Source organism: Sarcophilus harrisii, chromosome 3 (assembly GCF_902635505.1).
Source record: "Sarcophilus harrisii chromosome 3, mSarHar1.11, whole genome shotgun sequence".
In the NCBI taxonomy this organism is placed as follows: Eukaryota; Metazoa; Chordata; class Mammalia; order Dasyuromorphia; family Dasyuridae; genus Sarcophilus; species Sarcophilus harrisii.
Window position 1 is genome coordinate 573490043 of NC_045428.1, and position 21254 is coordinate 573511296.

At 32.7% G+C, this 21254-nt stretch overlaps 1 protein-coding gene across 11 annotated transcripts in view; it reads right to left on the reverse strand.

Moving 5' to 3' along the window:
* Positions 1-21254, reverse strand: part of KIF1B (kinesin family member 1B) — a 193135-nt gene that overhangs the window by 79291 nt on the left and 92590 nt on the right. For 10 of the 11 annotated variants that reach the window (XM_031962888.1, XM_031962885.1, XM_031962881.1 and 7 more), the window contains 2 exons: positions 18975-19155; positions 16834-16906 (listed from right to left, as the gene is read on the reverse strand). In XM_031962888.1, the coding sequence (XP_031818748.1) occupies positions 16834-16906; positions 18975-19155 (254 nt within the window). Of the gene's footprint in view, positions 1-1802; positions 3264-16833; positions 16907-18974; positions 19156-21254 lie in introns of those variants that run through there. The other variant, XM_031962889.1, reaches the window with a different exon arrangement.

The following is a 21254-nucleotide window of genomic DNA, read 5'->3' on the forward strand; positions in this document are numbered from 1 at the left end:
AGTACATTCATGTGATGCATGATAGGAGATTGTCATTTTAATTGAATGTATTACAACTGTGATTCTTCCCATGTTCAATTAACAACAAAAAGTTTAAGAACAGGATTGGGTTCAAACACTGAAGGCAAATGTGTTCCCCAAAGATTCTGATTTTTATTTTTGAAGGTAAAAATCAAAGAGCTAATATGAAGCAAATTAATGTTTTAGCACATTAAGAAAGCATCTTCTCAGAAGCAAAGAAACAAATCCCACAATAGTAATGTGTTTCAATAATGCCTAAGTACACACACACACACACACACACACACCACACACACATAATACCCCTCCCCAAAATAAACCCCTCACACAATTATTATCCTTAAAATTTCCTTAAACATTACCTGCTCTATAATTTTCCCCTTCATCTAAGAAGGTTCAAGATTAAGTAGATGTCTTTACTTATATAGTTTTGTAAAATTTGAAAAATTAACTTTACAGGAATCTCTGGTTCTCCATATTTTTCTAAGGTTAGACTGTGAGAAGGCACAAAGAATTGGGAAGGAAATCAAAAAGAAAACTAATCTCTGCTTCCCATCAAAAATAGTTTCATTTGCCATCATATTTTCCAAAAAGTGAAACAATCTGAAGCTAGAATACACTAAACATGAGGTATCTATATGAACACGGATTTTTACCATCTTTCTCTTCTCAATAAGACTTGTAAAAAATACATAAAACTTGTAGGTCTCTCCCCTCTCCCCCAGCCAATTTTTAACTAAAAGAATGCCTTCTCCATCTACTCTTTCAAGCCCCAAACAGATTTACTTTTCTGATTTCATTATCTGGTCAATGAAAGCAGTGCCATTTTCTTACCCCATTCTACCCCAACCCATATCATTTTACAAACAATACTATCTAAAGACCAGATTGCTTCCTTGACACTTTGTTACTTTAGGTTTAAATTGGAACAAGAACACAAAGTTTATTAAACATTGGGTTAAGATTCAAGCTGCAAACAATATACATATTCCCAATTACTGTGCCATCTGATACAAGTTTCAATGTCATGGCAAATTTCACACAAGTAATGACATTAACAGAAGTAGGAGGGAGAAAAATAGCCTTTTTTTTTTTTTTTTTAAACTCATTCTACAAAACAATTGACTCAGCTCTTCCCTGCAAACTATGGAAGAAAAAGAGTAGCTCTGTGGAAGATGTAAACCCAAAGCTCTATAATACTTCCATGTCAATCAAAATCAAGTTTTGGTTTGTGGATAATTAAATCCAATTTGGGGAAAGAGAATGGAAGTTGGACAGAAATCTAAAATTGTGATTATGTAGTTGCATGCCATTTTATCCATTTCTAAGAGTTAAGAAACCTGACATTCAACACTGGACAAATATTTCCTTTTTAACTATCTGCATAAATTTAAATGACAGTTTAACTTTTAAAATATAGCACTAGATCAAAACAGAAAAGTTTCTGTTATTAAATCTAGTATTCTGGCAACACACAAAGGCACACACACAAACAACACTCTGAAAAATCAGGGAATCTGAAATCCTTCCAGAATTCCAGAAAATGTCCCATCAATGGTACATAATCAAAAAGGAATATATTCAAACTCCAGTGTTTTTATGTATGGTATAAGATTAAGAATTAGTTCATCTCTGTTGGAATACAACTTCAAAATCACAACAGGAATCCTATATGGCCACAATATACAAAAGTCAACCCATTTCAAGTGTTTTTCAATCATAGGTCAACATTTCCATTCCCATCTTTCTCCCAACAAAATTTCAAGCTTGTTCAAGTTCAGTTACACTGTGGTTTCTCGACCAGTTTTGAGATTAGGTGCAGAGAACTGTCTTCTCATTCGAGGTGGTGTCACAAACTGGTTATAGTGGTTGGGTCGGTCAGTCTGCTTCTGGTAGAAACTGGATATATTGCCTTCCATTTGGCCTCCAGTGTTGTAATTATAGTAAGGCTGGCGGTGCTGATGAATATGGCGCTTCTGCTGGAAAGTTTGTAGATCAGGGTTCTGGTGCCCATTGAAGGACTGTAATGACTCTGATGAAGAGGACTGAGCACGTACATTTTTCTGCTGGCCATTATTGAGGGAATTACTTCTCCACCGTAACTGAGGAGGTGGTTGTTGATGATTATTAAGTTGCTGCTTGCTAACTTGTATGGAATCTTGGCTTCGATTGCCTTGATGACCCCACATGAACTGGGGGTCTTTAGATGTTGCTCTACTGATTTTTTCTTGGCTCTCTTCACTTCCCTTTCTTTCCTCTTCCTCCTTTGGAATTTTTAACTCGATAACCTCATCTTCTGTTATAATAATATGTGTTCCTGGACTCCAAGAGTTTCTATGTTTGGGATTGCTTTTAAATGGGAATCTAGGTTTTCGGTTCTCTGGGGGGATAAATCTATGTGGTACATTCTGTCTGCGGAGCTGCTTAGTTATCTCCTGCTGTTGCAAGTTCTTAAATCGAATTTGCTCCTGCCTCATCCACCGAAGACGACCACGCCTAAAGGCTGGATCCCCATCCATCAACTGTGAAACACGCTCTTCTTTCCCAGGTTCCTCACTGTCTGACTTGTTAGTAACACCAGCAGAGTTTGGGTCTTTAATTCTATAGTTTCCTTGAGCTTTCTGCTCTTGGGATCCAATCAGTGGCAAAACCTTTTCCATTTTTAACATTTTATTTCTCAATACCTTGATCTCTTCATCTTTCATATTGTTTTGTTTTTTTACTTCTTGTAAAATATCCTCCAGCTTATCTATGTGTACTTTGAGGTCATCTACATCAGTGACTCCTTTCCCATTGGCCATCACATCCTCAATTCGCTCATCTCCAACACCAACTGTATCCCAGACATCTCTGGCCACTGCCCTCCAAGAATCTCGCTCATTGGGGTCTTTCTTCCCATACATAGCACAAAGTTCTTTCATTTTAACAATGGCTAAGGCCTCAATCTCCTGCCGGCTATGTCTGAAATCATTGAGGGCAACCTCATAGCAGATTTCTTTTACAGCCTGAATCTTGAGGTCTGAGATGGTGACCCATTTGGAGTCTTTGCTGAGGCGCCTTCTTTGGGGAATCTGGTACATTTTGATTGGTTCTCGTTTCTTTCCGCTGCTGGGGAGTCCACATTTTTTAACAATGGTTTGTAACTTGCTGGGAGGTAGCTTTTCTCTCAGTGAAGTGATCAGCCTCCAGCTCTCCTCACAGGACCTCTTGTCTGAATCGTCCCCGCTATCAGAATCTGCATCCTTTGGAAAAACAAAATCAAAAAATGGCCCCCAAATAACCAAAATTAAAATGGAAAAAGGAAAATCAAATTGAAGAAAAAAAATCAAGCAAAAAAAAAAAACTTAACCAAACTTAAAAAATAAACCAATTATGTAAAAACTTCTAAGGGCTCAATATTAAGATACTAAAAAGTCATTGGCCCCTAGCTTCATTTTCTTAAATGATGACAGCTCTACTTAAAAAATTTTCATGATGCCTGGTAAAATGAACATTACAAATATTTCAATCGTTTTTGGTCACCCCCAAACTATAAGAATATAAAATATTGTTTAAAAAACCCAAAAAGCTGCACCCCAGACATGCTTTAAAACCATGCAAACACTCCCCAACATTTGCCTTGGTTATTGCTGCTGCGTCTTCCAGAAACTCTTTCCCCCATGAGCGAGCACAGGTGTCATACAGAGATGTGACGAGTAGCCAGATTAACATTGGTTAGTAATGCTGTAGTATGCTGAGGCATATTTTTTTGGTTGTTGTTTAGAGTTGGCTTTACTAAAAAGAGAGGAGCCCTAGAAAAAAGTTAGAAGATAAGAAAGTAGAAACTAAGCAGTCAACAGGGATGGTGTTAAAAGTGCGTAGAGTGCCCCTCTACAGAATTCAGTGTGAAAGTTTATCCACCACAGAAGTTTACTACAAGATAAATAAAAGGACAACTACAAAACTATTTTTCCCAAGAATGTTTTCAGTTTGCAGCTTTCTCATGTCATTCATTATGTGTGCATCCAGTTCACATACAAAAATAAAATTTATTGTTCAAAGAACAAAAGAGGAAAAAGGAACAAATACAACTATGTTGATTTTTCTTCATATGCTTAAACCAGGAAATATCATTTTCATAAAGGGAAAAAAAGCTTCACCAGAAAATACTAGAAGGTATTAGATGATAATTTTTAAAACCTACTAGGCCAAATAGGCTTTGTTTAAGTTTTCTTTTCATAAATCCTCCAGCTAATTTGTTTAAAAATAGATTCCATTTTTACTGTTTTCAAACATGGAAAACTTTGCTATTTGTAGTTGCTGTTATTTCCATGCTGTATTTCCATTCATTTGTAGTTACTGTATTTTCTATGTATTTCATATATGGAAAACTATGCTATTTGTAGTTGCTGAGGCAGCCAGGTGGCGCAGTGGGATGTTGAACCTTGACTTCAGAACAAGTAGGAGTCATCAAAAGTCCTAGCTCTTGCTTGACAACATGCTAACCACAAAAGATAAGAATTTGCCAATTTAAAAACAAAAAACAACAGTAACAGAATTTTAAAATTCTTTGTTTCCAAAGTAATCTTTCCAACCAGTGCTTTTTAAAGCCACAATGATTTAGGGTTAATACACTAAATAATTTGCAGTTATATTTAGTCAATCACAAATATTTAGAAGTGAAAAATCTTATCAACAATTCTCTAAATGAAAGTAATATATTTTTCCTTTTTAAAATTGGGTATTTTAAAGGTTAAATAAATCAGTTTCTTTAAATATGAAAAAAGTTCTATAGAAATTCAAAAATGAAAAATAAAAATATCACATTATCCATTCAAATCACAGTAACCATTTCCCCTAACCCCTAGGAACTTTTAAGGACAGCACAAGAAAATCATAATTTGAAAACAGCCAATCCTAATTCATTTTTCAGGCTAAAGTAAACATAGTGCATTTTATACATATACATGTATATAAATGCATATCTATTTATGGAAAAAGTAGGTAATCTTTAATTGCAATTATAGTAATAAATTATTCATAATTTATTTTTCAATATTATTGAATAATTGAATAAGATTATTCAATAATTTATGAATAAGTGATTTACCACCTAAAAAATTAAAACTATATATCAAAGGAAATTTCATTTCTTGCCTTTTTTAAAGGGAATATATTTCATGAGTTTTCTCAGTTTATGTGATAATAATGTGGCACTAAACAGCTGGCTTATAGTTTCTATACTTACCCCTATCTTTTTGATTTTTAGTGAAGAAAAATTTATACTTATTTGATGAACTTAAGAGCATATGTGGAATACCTATTAACAGTATGAAAAACAACTGAAAAATATATTTTTTTCCTAGAAATTTTCTTGAAAACATATATGAATTAAATTCATGGATGATGATGATGATGTTGATGATGATGAATTTTTAACAGATAACTTTGTTCCACAAATCTTATAAATACTAAACTTTAAGTCAATCCCTTAACAATGTGCAATATCTGAAAACTATTAAGAAAAACAGCATGGAATTAACGATGGCTGATACACTGCACTTGAAAATTTTTTACAAACATTTTATTTAATTAGAACATCACTACAATCCTTTGAGGTATAGTATTGCAGATACTTATATTACCATCTACATCTTAACGATGATAAAATCGTCTCAAAGAAATTGCAACTTTCCCCTGGTCACAGAGTTCCTGAAATAGTATTAAAAGAAGGTTTTCCTGTCCAATTGTAACCATCAAAAATTATAAGAGATAGGAAGAGAGGAATTTAATATGTCATTACTAATTTTATTATGAATTCTATAATTTTTTGAGTTGTTTTGCTAGCTTTATATAGCTTTAAGTTTGTGTATATTATTCTTTTGGTTCTGGCTTCTTCATTCTACATAATTTCACGCAGATTTTTTTCTTTGAATTCTTAATATTCATTTATGGTACAATAGTATTCCTTTACAGATAAAGTCTTAATTTTGCCTTTTCCCAATCATTGGGAAAATAAGCTGTTTCCAACTTTTTGCTATTATAATGATGCTATGACTATTTTAATAGACCTTTATTGTCAACTGCTTTCCTAAGGTAGAGCATTGGTCCTGAAGTCAGGAGGACCTGAGTTCCAATCTCAGATATTTGATACTTAATAGCTGTGTGACCCTGATGAGTTTCTTAATTGGGGAATTGTCTTGCCAAGGGAAAAAAAAAGGAAAGAAAAAAAAAGAGATATAGAGAGACCACTGGGTCAAGGTGTATGAATAATTGTTTAACTTTTTTTTTTGCATAATTCTATTTCTTCTTTCTTCTGAAATGCTTGAAAGAAAATACATAATGACAGAAGTAGGAAAAAGACCTCAGGGGAAATGTCCTTACTCAAGTCCACATGTGAAAAATTATTTCCTTTAAATCAAATATTTGAAATGGTCAAGATCTAGATATCCTCCATTAATGGTGCAGGTTGATAGCATTGTCAATAGAGTGCAGAGCCTAATGTCAGCAAATCCTGATTCAATCCAGTTTTAGACACATTAGTTCCATAACCTGAGTACAATGGATCAGAAGCCTTTCTTTAGGTCTAATTTAAATTTGCCCTTTTGATTCTTCTATCCATTATGTCTAGTTTCACCTTTTGAGACCAAGCAGAAAATTAAAACAACCAATAGTAAACCAATAGTAAGTTGTCATCCCTCCACCTACATTAATTTTTGATTAATTAATGACTTTTAGAAATCATATTTGTCAATTAAATGTGTGATGTGAATTTTTTGGAGTTGTTTTAACTTGCATTTCTCTAATTATTGGTGATAGGAGCACATTTTAAACTTGTTAACAATTTGTATTTTATTCTTTGGCAGAGTGTTCTTATCATTGATCATTTCTCTACTGGGAAAAGGCTCTAAATCTTATTGATTTACTCATAAATTCTCTATACATTTTAGATGATGTTTTTTGTCAGATGTTTAATGCAGAGGTTTTTTTTTTTAAGTCCATAAATTCTTGTTCTAAGCAACATTGATTTTATCATTGTACTACTGAACTAATCTGTTTTGACTTTTATATTTGTCTCTATATTAGAGGTATCAAATACCTCTAATCAAATAACCATGGGTTATGTGGTCTGTAACATATTCCAGTGCAGCTCAAACAAAATTAAAATATAAGTGGGAAATATTTTAAAATATCATGGTAAAGTGTAGTTTTCTAAGTCATAAAGCTTCAGAGATCTTCACATATGGTTCCCCCAATTTTTAGTTGCTTTTTGACACTTGTTTTCTAATATGGCTAGTTACAGATTCTCCATCTAGTGAGAAGTATAAATCCATATTTCTCATTTTTTGTAATGTGACTTTTTAGTTTAGATTATATATCCAGGTGAAATTTGTTGAGGAATAATGATATCAAATGCTTGTTTCACTCTCCTTTTCAGAAGCAAATTTGCCTAGCAATTCTTTTGGGCTTTAAAGGTTTCTCAAAGATTAAACTGCTATTTATGCCTTTAAGTCTTGCTTATTAGTGAAGGGCAAACCCCTTTTTACAAATTTTTTTTTTAATCCATATAATTCTGCTCTTTTGCTTCTCTCACATTGATTTTGTGGTCTTATTTTCTGATTCTATAAAGCATTCCTTTAGCAATGTGAGAGTGATTGTATATAATGTGCATGGTATTATCATTATAACAATTATCTTATGTCTGTATTTAAATGAGCCTTATATACCATGATAGGTAAAACCCTCAACATTTAATTTATTTTATGACTAAAATATTTCTCCTAATTTGTCTTTTTCCTGGCTTTTACTAAAATATTGAAAATTAAAGATTTTTGTGAATTTATATTGTTACTACATTTGAGGTATTATACCGATTTTTCTAATTAGCCTACTCTAAACAAATATCCTACGATCCATGAAAAATTTGGTTTTCCTTCTTATTGCCAATTCTTATGAACTTTCCCCCCCTATTATTCTGGCTAGAATTTCTCATATTGTCAAATAATAACTGTGAAAATAGGCATTCTAAGTTCACTTCTGAACTTACTAATAATGCTTTCCCATTAAAACTAATTCTAGCGGGCAGCTCTATGGTGCAGTGGATAAGAGTGCTGGCCCTGAAGTCAAGAGGACCTGAGTTCAAATATGACCTCAGACACTTACTTCCTAGCTGTGTGACACCCCAATTGCCTCAGCAAAACAACAACAAAAAACCCTAATTCTACCTCCTATCTGTAGATAAATGCATTTAGCCAAAATTAAAATTCTTATTTGTTATGTTTTTTAAGTGTTTTTAACACGAGTACAGCAGGATCTCTCTGTGTCTATAGATATAACCCAGTGGTTTTGCCAATTTAAGTTGTGATATTTACTTTCCTAATGTTGACCTACCCTTAAATCATGATGATATAATGCTGTAATTTTGCTGCTTATTTAATCATTTTTAAAAAAATGATTCTACAGTTATCTCTTAAGAGAGAAGTAATATGGTGTCCTGGATAGAACGTTAAGCTTGGAATTAAGAAGACCTGGATTCAGATCAGGCCCTTAACATTCATTATTTAGCTAACTATAGGAAAGTCACAATCTATGAAAAATGCTTTTCTTTTCCAGGCTCATTATCATTTTTCTTTGAGGAAACTCCTGATGTATAAAGTGAGAATAATACCAGTAAATTCTCACTCCACAGGATCTGGGGCAAGCTTAAATGAAGTGATAAGTAAAAAATTTGCAAATCTAAGCTCTCTTTTCTTATTTCTCCTTTGTTTTGGGAGTCAAAACCATGTTTATCTAATAAAATACTGGCTAAGTATCTTCTTTATTTCTCAAAACAGCTTTTGTGATACAGTGATTATTTGTCCTTTAAATACATGATAGACTATGTGTAAAGGGTTGGAACTCTGGAGAAGTATCCTTGAAACAAGGTGTTAACTCAGTGGAATTGTTGAGATGATGGTTCTCTAGTTCACATAAATTCTTAGTACTTAGTATGGTGATATAATAATTTTCTAAGTTTACACATACTAAGTATGCTGTAATGATGTAATTACAATAAGGTATATAAGGGTTAAGAAGGACTGGAAGATAGACATTCTAGCTTTGACCAAACTCATGGTGGCTCTCATACCTCCTGCACTAAAACCACAACTGGGCCAGAATAAAGAATCTAGACTCTATTCTTAACTATTCTCATGGTGTCTATCCTGCTGAGACCAAGGCCCATCCGAAGGATCTCTAGAAAGCTAGCCTGAACATTACAAATATGCTTGTAAATCTACTGTCCTACTGATTTTTATTTTTACATAGGAGCTCAATTATGCTTTGCTCGGTTTCTCTGAGATTGGATTACTTAGGTTACCTAATTTGTGTCTTCCCTATTACATATTTTTAGACAGTCATAATTTTATTTAAATTTTTAGTCTTGTTACCATGGATTTAAAGACAAAGGTTTCTGGAGTTTCTTTATTCTCCATTTGCTAGGAATGCCCATTTCTCATTTTGCATTTTGGTAACTAAATATTCCTCTTTGTATGATCAAATTTGTTAATGGTTTGCCAATTATTTTTTGTCTTAAAAGAACCACTACCTTTTATTAGTGTAAAATTTTTTGAATGCTTATTGATCCTTAAGAATTTAACATATTTTTTGTGCTTGTAGAGTTAACTCGTTTCCTACAGCTTCTTTTAAAATTTCATACTCCACTCACTTATCCTCTCTTTTCTATTTTGTTAAATAAGTGCTAAGGAAAGCGATTTAATCCTCAAATTTACTTTAGTTATATCCCATGAATTTTCCGGACTACTATCATTTTCCTTTTTTAAAATAATTTTTTAAGATTTGGTCTGTAATTTGGTCTCCATGTTGTTCTTAATAGTTTGTTCTTGTTTCCTTTATTGATTATAATTTTTATTGTATTATGATTTATAAAAGTTTAAGATTTCAGCCATGCCACATCTATTTATTAATTTTAATATAAAAGTTTTATTTAACACCTTTAGAACGAGAAATGTTTATTGTACTACTTTCCTTTCAAAAATCTCCATATAGCTTTCAAATTTTTCCAATATTCTGTCCAACTCTGCCTTATTTTTTAGACTTTTACACCTATCAATTGACATTTCCTTTGGCTGAGAGATCATTTGGTACATACTATGATAATTCAATGGATCTGTGATCACATCAATGTGAATATTCCTTCCAGTAAAGCAAATGGTGAGCCTCCTCAGTCTGTGTGATGCTTATCCATTCCTCCTTATAAATCTACTATTATATCCATCACACTGAAAGCCATTTTTTTAGTTTTCTTGATGTTATATGGATTCTAATGGATTAGGAAGATCATCTGTTTGCTACTGTCCTTGAAATGCTCCTAACCCGTCTTTCTTTCCCCCTTAGTCTAAGTTTTCTTATTGTATCCTTTACAACATTTTGCTTGTATAATTTCTCATTTGTAATTTGTTACAGGCTGCTCATATTCACCAAGGGCTTTCCAAAAGCCCTTTTAGTGATGCTGAACTTCAATTCTTCAGAAGTTGTGTTAGACCATTATTCACAGGCATACAATAACACAGCTGTTATAGATGCTAATGAATATTTTATATTTATATTATTTCATTTGCCTTTACTTATTGTACTTTTTTACTTGTCTCCTCAATAACATCTATATTTGCAATTGTGTTATGTGGAAGCATAATGGGCCAATTCCTGACTTCTGATTCAGCTGAAATATAATTAATTTTATTCTAGACCAGGGTTCTTAACTTTTTGTATGTAATCTTTTGCATAGTCAGGATCGTGAAGCCTTTCTCAGAATATGATTTTAAATGTATATAATACAGAACAATACAAATGAAATCAATTATGCTGAAATATAATCCTCAAAAATGTTTTTAAATTCATAGTCTCTAGCTTAAGAAATCTTGCTCTAGATATTAATTTTGAATGAATATGGCTTGATAATGTTTTAGGTAAATTTCATGAAAACAACAGATTGTTAGGTTTTATCTTTTAACTCTTTCTTGCCATTGTATTGGCCAGTTTAGGGTTTTAAATACATATAGGTGCAGACACACATGTATATACATATATATGTCTCTATCTATCTATATCACATTTGGTTTTGTCCCTGTTAGATTCTTTTCAATTACTTTTTCTCCCTTTTAGCACATTAGACAGCTAAAATTGGTTCCACTAATTCAATCTATATACTTTGTAACTCTACAGAAATACTTTCTCCCTTCCCATTCATTCCAAAAAAGATTCTACTTTTCACTGATTTGTTTTTTGTGAACAAAGAATAAAATTTCATCATCAGAGGGAATTTTTCAGGTGGAAAATCACTCCATAAAAGTACCATGTTATTTGTAACATAGTCTTAGGAAAATGATTGGGAAATTGAAGTGTTAAGTATAAAAATTAACTGCAAAGTTGCCTACATGCTGTGTTATGGTTCAAGATGATTACTTTTGCTTGGATCATTTCTTGTCACCAAATTATCTTATTGAAGCTGAAATAGGGCTTATTCACAATGTGAATTGTTTTCTATAGACTGTTCTCAGGATCCTCTCTGACAAGGAAGCCTAAGAACTTGACTTCATTTCTAAATGAATTAAATTTAAGTTACTTTTTCAATATATATATATTGGTTGTGCTGATTTTTCCCTCACTCCCTTCTTTTTCCTCTTTAAAAAGTACTATTTGGGAGAAGCTAGAATACACAGTGGATATAGCACTGATCATGAAGTCAGGAGGACTTGAGTTCAAATGCTGCCTAAGACACTTGCTAGCTGTGTGACCTGAGCAAATCACCTAACCCAATTGACTCCTGAAAAACAAACAGCAACAACAACAAAAAACAAAACAAAACACGTTTGGTGTTCTGATTCACTACAGAGAAATGCAAATTAAAACTATAAAGTACTACTGTATAGCTATCTGATTGGCTAATATGACAAAAAAAGGAAAACGATAAAACAATGGAGAGGATGTGGGAAAACCAGGACATTGATGCACTTTTGGTGGAGTTGTGAACTGGAGCAACCATTCTTGAGAGTAATTTGGAACTATGCTGAATTTTAAAATTGTGCTAACTCTTTGATCCAGCAATATCACTGTTAGATCTATACCCAAAGAGATCAAGGAAAAAAAGAAAGGGACCAAAGGAAAGGGACCTATATGTACAAAAATATTTATAGTAGCTCTCTTTGTGGTGGCTAAGAATTAGAAATTGAAGGAATGCCCATCAATTAAGGAATGGTTGAACAAGTTGTGATATAAAAATTATTTATGTTATAAGAAATGACAAGCAGGATGATTTTAGAAAAACCTGGAACTGACATGAGCTAATACAAAGTGAAGTGAGCAGAACTAGGAGAATGTTTTACACAATAACAGCCCTATCATACAATGAAGAACTGTGAATGACTTAAATACCATTCAAGACAATCCAAAAGGATTCATAATGAAAAATGCTATCATCATTCGCAGAAAGAATTGATATTGGACTGAATTTCCTTCCTTCCTTTCTTCCTTCCTGCCTTCTTGCACAAAATGACTGACATGGAGATGTACTGGGGAAGTAAGCCATACAATTTCAACCTCTAAATAGATAAAAAGAATGTTAAAAATTGTTTCTGCATCTAATTGGGGATGAAATAAAGTATTTTAAAACAGTATTATTCATTAAATCAGTTCTCTGAGAACTCTCCCCCAGTAGGGGAAAATTATGATGATGTAAAAAACCAAAAGACTATTCATATATTTATTTATATTTTTAATAACAAATTTAAGCTAAACCTCTGTGTGCATTTTGTGTGTTCTATTTGCACCCCCAGAGCTTTTAGTCTATTTTTGGGATGAGATTTCCTGGAATATGATATTATGACTTCTTGCTTATATTTTTCTGGAAGATCAACAATTCTCAGATTATCTCATCAAGTTCTGTCACTTTGGTTTGTAGAGATAAGAAATATTTTCCCAGTTAATTCTTCTTCTTCTTCTTTTTTGCTGAGGCAATTGGGGTTAGATGACTTGCCCAGTGTTAAGTGTCTGAGGCCAAATTTAAACAGGTCCTCCTGACTTCAGGACTGGTTATCCTCTGTGCCACCTATCTGCCCCCACCTCCCCATTAATTCTCTAGAAAAATTTTGTCATTGTTCTTCCAACCCTCCATTTTGGTTGGGTTTCTTTCTTTTCTTTTTTTAGATTTTGTTCTACTCAGATCATTCTATTCCTCAAAAGTCCAATGGTCTATTAAGATTTTTTTTTACACACCTCTTCTGAGTTTCATATCATCTTACTGTATTCTGTATTGTCTTGTTTATAGATACTGGATATTCCTTTATATTTCTTATCCTAAATTATTCTAGAGGTTCTGCCATATTCTTTTTTGGAGGGCTAAGGAAAGAAGGAGAGGACCTACTTTTTGCCAAAGCCTTGTTCTTTCATTCCAGTAATTTCTTTGTTTTCTTTTTATCCCATAATACCCATAGTACAACATGGTCAATTGGTACAATAAGGTCAAATAACAAATCCCAAAAAGTATTCACATTATTCAAATTTGCCCTGTACTGGCCTGAAACCACTAAGCTGACATAATTATAAATTCAGAGAGTATGAATTCAAATATGTGGGACTACTATGGGACTCATTATTTGAACTAATTCAGACCTTACTGTATTTTATTCATTGTATTCAGTGAGGAAGTCTTTTTGTTTATCCATTTCTTCAGTTTCTTAGTTTCCCTTTCAGGTTTTTCCTATAAGGATTTCCCCCCCTCTTAAAAAAAATTAAGTATATTTTTCTTTTCTTGAGGTGACAGAAGTATAGTTATGACTTATTCATCCACATAGTCTAAAGTCTCTAATTTACTTTTAATCATAACAATACCTAACATACTATTTTAAGGTTTATAAAACTTTCACCACAGCAACCTACAAAGTGAGAAGTATAAATATTATTACCACCATTTCACTGATAAGGAAACTGAGGCTTCATGACTTGTCCAGGGGCACAGAGCTCATATACATTAGAGCTTGGGATGAAACTTGGTTTTGGGATGACAAGGAAAAGATTATATATCTTTTACATACAATGTTAATTAACTGTTGATACTTCTCTCTAATGTCCCTACAAATGTTTAGGGATAAAACAAGTAATTATTACTTTAGAAAATGGTTAAGCATTCTCACTCCTGAATCAATTAATTTAGTAAAAAATTATACATTCAAATAAAAACTATAGAACAATGAAGAGAATCCAAATCAAGCCAAGAGAAAGAGGTTATAAACAATGCCAATAGCTGAGATTTCAATGCTAATCTCAGGCAAGAACTACTTAAGTTATTTGGTTTCATTTATTATGTTTTAAAACATACTTCTATAGCTGTGACATTCATGGATATTTAAAAGAATGCCAAAAACAACATCACTCTAGTCCTTCTATGAGACATCCTCTATGAGACAGATTCAGGATTCATTAAACTCTCAGCCCTGGGTAGAAATATAATAGTAGGCTCCCAGACAGAACTGTTACGTGAGGAGACAACTAAAATGAATAGATCTCAAATTATACAGAGACCCTGACATGCCAAGAGAAAGTCTAAACTACTTAGCAACCAGTGTAGAAGAGGAGTTATTTAAAATTCAGGAACAATAATGCCACGACTACAAACCACGGAAAATTAAGATAATATCCCATCAGTGTGTTCAATTTCAGAATATATCAAGTTAAAACTGTGGAATCTGAATTTTTCTTTCACATTATTATTTTAAAATACTACATATTATACACATTATACACACACTTAGTTAGATTGTTTTGGGGTAAAGAAGCCTTAGGATCATGCGTGATACTTCCTCATATTTTCAACATCTCAAACAACATTTTGTATATACTGGCTGATGAAAAACATACGTCTATGTTATAAATAAGAGCTATGGAGACAACTTATTTATTATTATTAATTGAGCTGTTTAAAAAATACTGGCCTGTTATCAGAAGCTGATGATATTGGTAATCAAACCCTCAACGCTTATTACTATGCACTAGAATAATAATAATGATGACGATGATAACAATGATGATGATAATTATGATTTTCAAAATACTTTTAGAAATATTAACTTGTTTTATCCTCAAATAACTCTGGTGGGCAGGTATTGCTATAATCCCCATTTTACAGATGAAGAAACGGAGGCAGACAAAAGTGAAGTGACTCACCCAGACTCACAAAACTAATGAATGACTGAGGTCTGTTCTGAGCCTTGATCTTCCTGACTTGTGGACCATCACTCTGCACTCTGACTACCTAGCCGCCTTGCCTCAGGAGAAAAAACCATTTAACAACTAAACATATCTTTCCAGAATTTTTTTCTATATTTAGGGAACCAAAGTCACATCATTTTTAAATATTATCACAATAATACTGTCATCACATCTGCTCTTTTTTGATCTTTGATGATGATTACTACTTAAATGAACCATATTAAACTACTGAAAACTCTATCACACTCCTAGAAGAGGGGCTTCTCACAGTCACTTTCCACAATCTAAACTTCCTCCAACCATCCCTCTGCTACCCCCTGGGATTTTCCTTTACCCTCAATTCTTTTTTTAACTTGACTGAAGTTGCCAAGATTACAAAGTGACTTCAATCACATGCCAAGTAGGACCATTGTACCATACTGGGAAAAAAAACCCCAGCTACAACTCAAGGATTTTGAGCTTTCATTTGTCAGAACTTTTATGCCAACTTCAGAAGATGGATTTAAGATTAATGGTGGATTTCATTTATTTTACATGTTATACATTATTGTGAAAGGCAATCCTCACTGTCCTAGCTTTAGGAAATAAAGTAGCCGATTATCTCCTGTTCTCTATTCTCCTTTGTCTTAAAAAAAAAAAAAAGTTTAAATTACAGATTCCTCAAAAAAAAAATCACATCTGGTCTCTTGAGGTTTTTCTGTTCCCTTAATTTATTAATCCACATATCCACAAGTTTCTTTAGGTAACTGAACTAAAAAGGTCTGAAAATGAAACTCTATTCAAGAGAGCAAGTTTTTATAAACTATAAAAACTAACTAATCCCAGAAGTGCATAGGCCATTGTTGACATATTTGGGACTTAATTTACTGACTATTCCAGCTAATCATCCAACTATTTCCTTTACATTTAAATGTGATTAAAAAAAAAAAAAAGACTTTGCTCTTCACTCCTGCCTTGGTTCTTTATACCTTGACCCTTTATTACCATATAAAGTAACAAAAAGAACCTGGCAGATGAATCAGACTCCATGCAGGGATAGGAAAGAGGTTAAAACATGCAACTGTGCAGCAACATTTTCAGACACAATATATTTTTAAAAAACAAAAAAACAAAACAAAAAAACCCAGCATAAGAAAATAACCAAGTCAGCCCAAGAGGATAGAATTAGTATCATGTGATCAAAGACAAAACCAAGGCAAACATCCACCAAGTTAAACAATTCACATCAGTTATAATAGTAAGACCACTGAGGATTCAAATCCAAAGACAACTCAACTACAGGAAGGAAAATCTTTCTGCCCAATTTGTTACCCAGGAAAAGCCCTATTGCTTTCCCCAGAGAGGTTGATGCAGATTTAATAAAAACTCTCAAAAGGCCCAAACCTTCCTGTAGAGTTTTTCAAGTTGAGTTTAAAAGGCATGGGTTAATTTTCACTAAAGGAGGAGTAATAGACTATGGTATCAGTGACAGCTCAGGGGCATATTCTGAAACAGTTTATATTGGTGGCAAAAGCCATGGCAAGAAGGTTGTACTAGGACACTAACGGACTGGAAGAAGCAGATGCCTACCAGTCTCTGCTGCTCCAGTAAGAGGTCAGCTTCCTCTTTCTCTTTCTTATACAAAATTTCCATTTCCTGGAGCCTACAAAACAAGAGAAGGGGAAAAAGAATTAAACTGGAGGCAGAAAATTAAAGCAACTACATAGAATGGCATTAAGCAGTCTCTTTTGGCAAATTAGAAAATTTTGACAAATTTTTGTTGTATTTTTATTTAGTCCATAAAAACTAATACAATAGAAAAACCAAAAACCAAGGTAATTTTTTTTTTTTTTTTTTTTTTTTAGCTTTTTTATTTACAAGATATATGCATGGGTAATTTTTCATCATTGACTCTTGCAAAACCTTCTGTTCCAACTTTTCCCTTCCTTCCCCCCCACTCCCTCCCCCAAATGGCAGGTAGACCAATATATGTTAAATATGTTAAAGTATATGTTAAATACAATATATGTATACATATCCATACAGTTATTTTGCTGCACAAGAAAAACTGAACTTTGAAATAAGGTAAAATTAACTTGAGAAGGAAATAAAAAATGCAAGCGGATAAAAACAGAGGGATTGGAAATGCTATGTAGTAGTTTCCACTCATTTCCCAGAGTTCTTTCCCTAGATGTAGCTGGTTCTATTAATTATTGAACAAATGGAACTGATTTGGTTCATTTCATTGTTGAAGAGAGCCACCTTCATCAGAATTGATCATATATAGTTTTGTTGTAGAAGTATATAATGATCTCCTGGTTCTGCTCATTTCACTCAGCATCACTTCATGTAAGTCTCTCCAAGCCTCTCTGAAATCTTCCTGTGGGTCATTTCTTACAGAACAATAATATTCCATAACATTCATATACCACAATTTATTCAGCCATTCTCCAATTGATGGGCATCCATTCAGTTTCCAGTTTCTAGCCACTACAAAAAGGGCTGCCACAATCATTTTTGCACATACAAGTCCCTTTCCCTTCTTTATCTCTTTGGGTTATAAGACTGGATCAAAGGGTATGCACAGTTTGATAACTTTTTGAGCATAATTCCAAATTGTTCTCCAGAATGGCTGATCTGTTCACAGTTCCACCAACAATGTATCAGTGTCCCAGTTTTCCCACATCCCCTCCAACATTCAGCATTATCTTTCCCTGTCATTCTAGCCAATCTGAGAGGTGGTATCTCAGAGTTGTCTTAATTTGCATTTCTCTGATTAATAATGACTTGGAGCATCTTTTCATATGGTTAAAATAATTTTAATTTCTTCATCTGAAAATTGTTCACATCCTTTGACCATTATCAATTGGAGAGTGGCTTGATTTCTTATAAATTTCTTATATATATTCCTTATTTTTCTTATAAGTTAGAGTCAATTCTCTACATATTTTGAAAATGAGGCCTTTATCAGAACCTTTGACTGTAAAAATGTTTTTCCAATTTATTATTTCCCTTCTAATCTTGTCTGCATTAGTTTTGTTTGCACAAAAGCTTTTTAATTTGATATAACCAAAATTTTCTATTTTCTGATCAATAATGATCTCTAGTTCTTCTTTGGTCACAAATTCCTTCCTCCTCCACAGTTCTGAAAGGTAAACTATCCTATATTCTTCTAATTTATTTATAATCTCATTCTTTATGCCTAAATCATGAACCCATTTTGACTTTATCTTGGTGTATGGTGTTAAGCATGGGTCATTGCCTAGTTTCTGCCATACTAATTTCCAATTTTCCCAGCAGTTTTGTCAGACAATGAATTCTTATCCCAAAAACTGAGGTTTGGGGATTTGTCAAACACTAGATTATTAAAGTTATTGGTTATTTTGTTCTGTGAATCTAACCTATTCCACTGATCAAGTAACCTATTTCTTAGTCAATACCAAATGATTTTGCTGACCACTGCTTTATAATATAGTTTTAGATCTGGTACAGCTAGGCCACCTTCATTTGATTTTTCTTTCATTAGTTCCCAAAGGTGAATCTTAAGACCTATTCCAGATCTAACATGTTACAATTCAAATTATTTCTCTTTTCAAAGTCCCCTTTTAAGTGTGTTGTCTTGAAAAGAAGACAGGACCATGAATTCATGAGCTCTTCTAGACTTCTTCCATGACTACCTTAATAAACTGAACGTCACGATGACTAATTAAAAAAAGAAATTTATATATTACCTTTTTTCCATCTCCTGTTTCATATCAATGCCTTGTTTCTCTAGAAGCTCTCTCTGGGCAAATGTCCAGTCAACTGGTTCAGAAGGTGTCTCAGCTGATGGTGTCTTTTCGCGCTCAGCCCGTGCTTGCTCCGGATGGTTGAAACGAAAAACGTGATTTTTACCCATGATGATGCGATTTCCTAATATAAAATAAAATTAGACTTAGAGAACCTTAGACAATCAACTAAACAAAATCATTCAAAATAACAACTTTAATAAAGTTGCAGTATATAAACCCACATAAATCATTCACACTTCTATATATTACAAACAAGACCTAGTATGAAGAGACAGAAAGAGAAATTCCACTTAAATAAACGCAAACAGTATACTTGTTAAAAGATACTCAGGAACTATATGAACAAAATGACAAAAAACTTTTCACACAAATAAAGACATATCAACCATCAGAGAAATATTAATTGCAGAGAAAAATTAATTAATTAATTAATAGGCCCACCCAACATAATAAAATGACAATTCTACCTAAATTAATTTATTCAGTGCTATACTAAACTACCAAAAATTATTTTTAAAGATCTAGAAAAGGTTGTGCAAGAGTGAATGCTGAAAACTATCTATGCATATGTTTTGAAAATAAAAAGCTTTAAAAAAATTTTTTTAAAGATCTAAAAAAAATAAAATTCATCTAGAAGAAAAAATTATTTAAGAATGTGAAGGGATTTAATACTGGCTAAGAAATGGAGTGATTGATTAATGGAATAGATTAGGCCCACCATACACAATAGTATTTAATACTTTTATAATGTTTAGTAAACCCCAAAATTCATGTGGGGGCGGGGCAAGATCTCAAAAAATGCTGGTAAAACTGAAAAATTCTGGCAGAAATACAAAGATCAACATCTTCCACTATTTACACTAAGATAAGTTCAAAATGTGTACGTGATCTAGAAATAAAGGGTGATATCCTAAGTAAATTAGGGAAACATTCCCTACCATTTATCTAGGGAAGATAAAGAAATTATCTAGCAGAGAGAGAATTTATGGCCTAACAAGAGACAGAGAATTATAGCAAGATAAATGGAAAATTTTTATTACATGAAATTAAAAGGTTCTCATATAAACAACACAAATGCAGTCAAAATTAAAAAGAAAACAGGAAACTAAGGAAAATATTTTCTACAGAAGTTTCTCTGATAAAGGCTTCATTTAAATATGTGGATAACTGAACTAAATTTATAAAAATAACAGTCATTTCCCAAATGATAAATGGTCAAAGGATCCTATTTCTTATGAATAGGAAGTTTTCAGAAAAAAAAAAATCAAAGCTATCAATAGTCATATAAAAATGCCCTAAGTTATTATTGATTAGAGAAACACAAACTAAAATAACTCAAAGGTACCACCTTGTACCTATCAGATTGGCCAAGATGATAGAAAAGAAAACTAACAAATCCTGGAGGAAATGTGGAAAAATGTGGATACTAATGTTAGAACTAATAGTGAACTGGTTAAACCATTCTGGAAAACCATTTGGAACTACGCCCCAAATCTATAAAATTTTGCATACTTTTTGATCCAGAAATACCAGTACTAAATCTGAATCCCAAAGAGATGAAAGAAGGAAAAGAATCCATATATATGTATATATGTGTTCACGTGCACTTGTGTATATCTATATGCACATCTATATTAAATAATAAAATTAAATATTGTTATAAATATATATAGAAACATTTATAACAATATTTATTTAAATTTCAGAAAAACGTGGGAAAATAACTGATGCAAAGTGAAGGGAGCAGAACCAGAAAAATATTGTACACAGAAATAGTAATAGTGCATAATGATTAAATGTGAAAGAGTTCGCTATTCTTATCAATAAAATGATCTAAGACAAAAGCACATTATTTTTCACTTTTTTTATTATTCTAGATCTTTTTTTCCCAACATTTGATTAATGTGGAATTAATTAGGTTTTATATGACTTCACATGTACAATGGGTACCATATTGCTTGCCTTCTTTAAGTTGTAGGAGGGGCTGGAAGGAGAGAAAGAATTAGGAACTTTAAAAAAAAGTGCAAAACAATAAAATCAGGATTAGGAAACCATTTTAAAATATAAATAACAAACATATGCAAACCTCCCTTTGCCTACTAAAGCAAAAAACAGGGTAATCTATATGTACACAAATACAAATATTTAATGTTATCTTGCTGCTTTAACCCAAAAGACAAAAGTCAAAGTATTATTCATATAAGTTATGACTTGCAACAT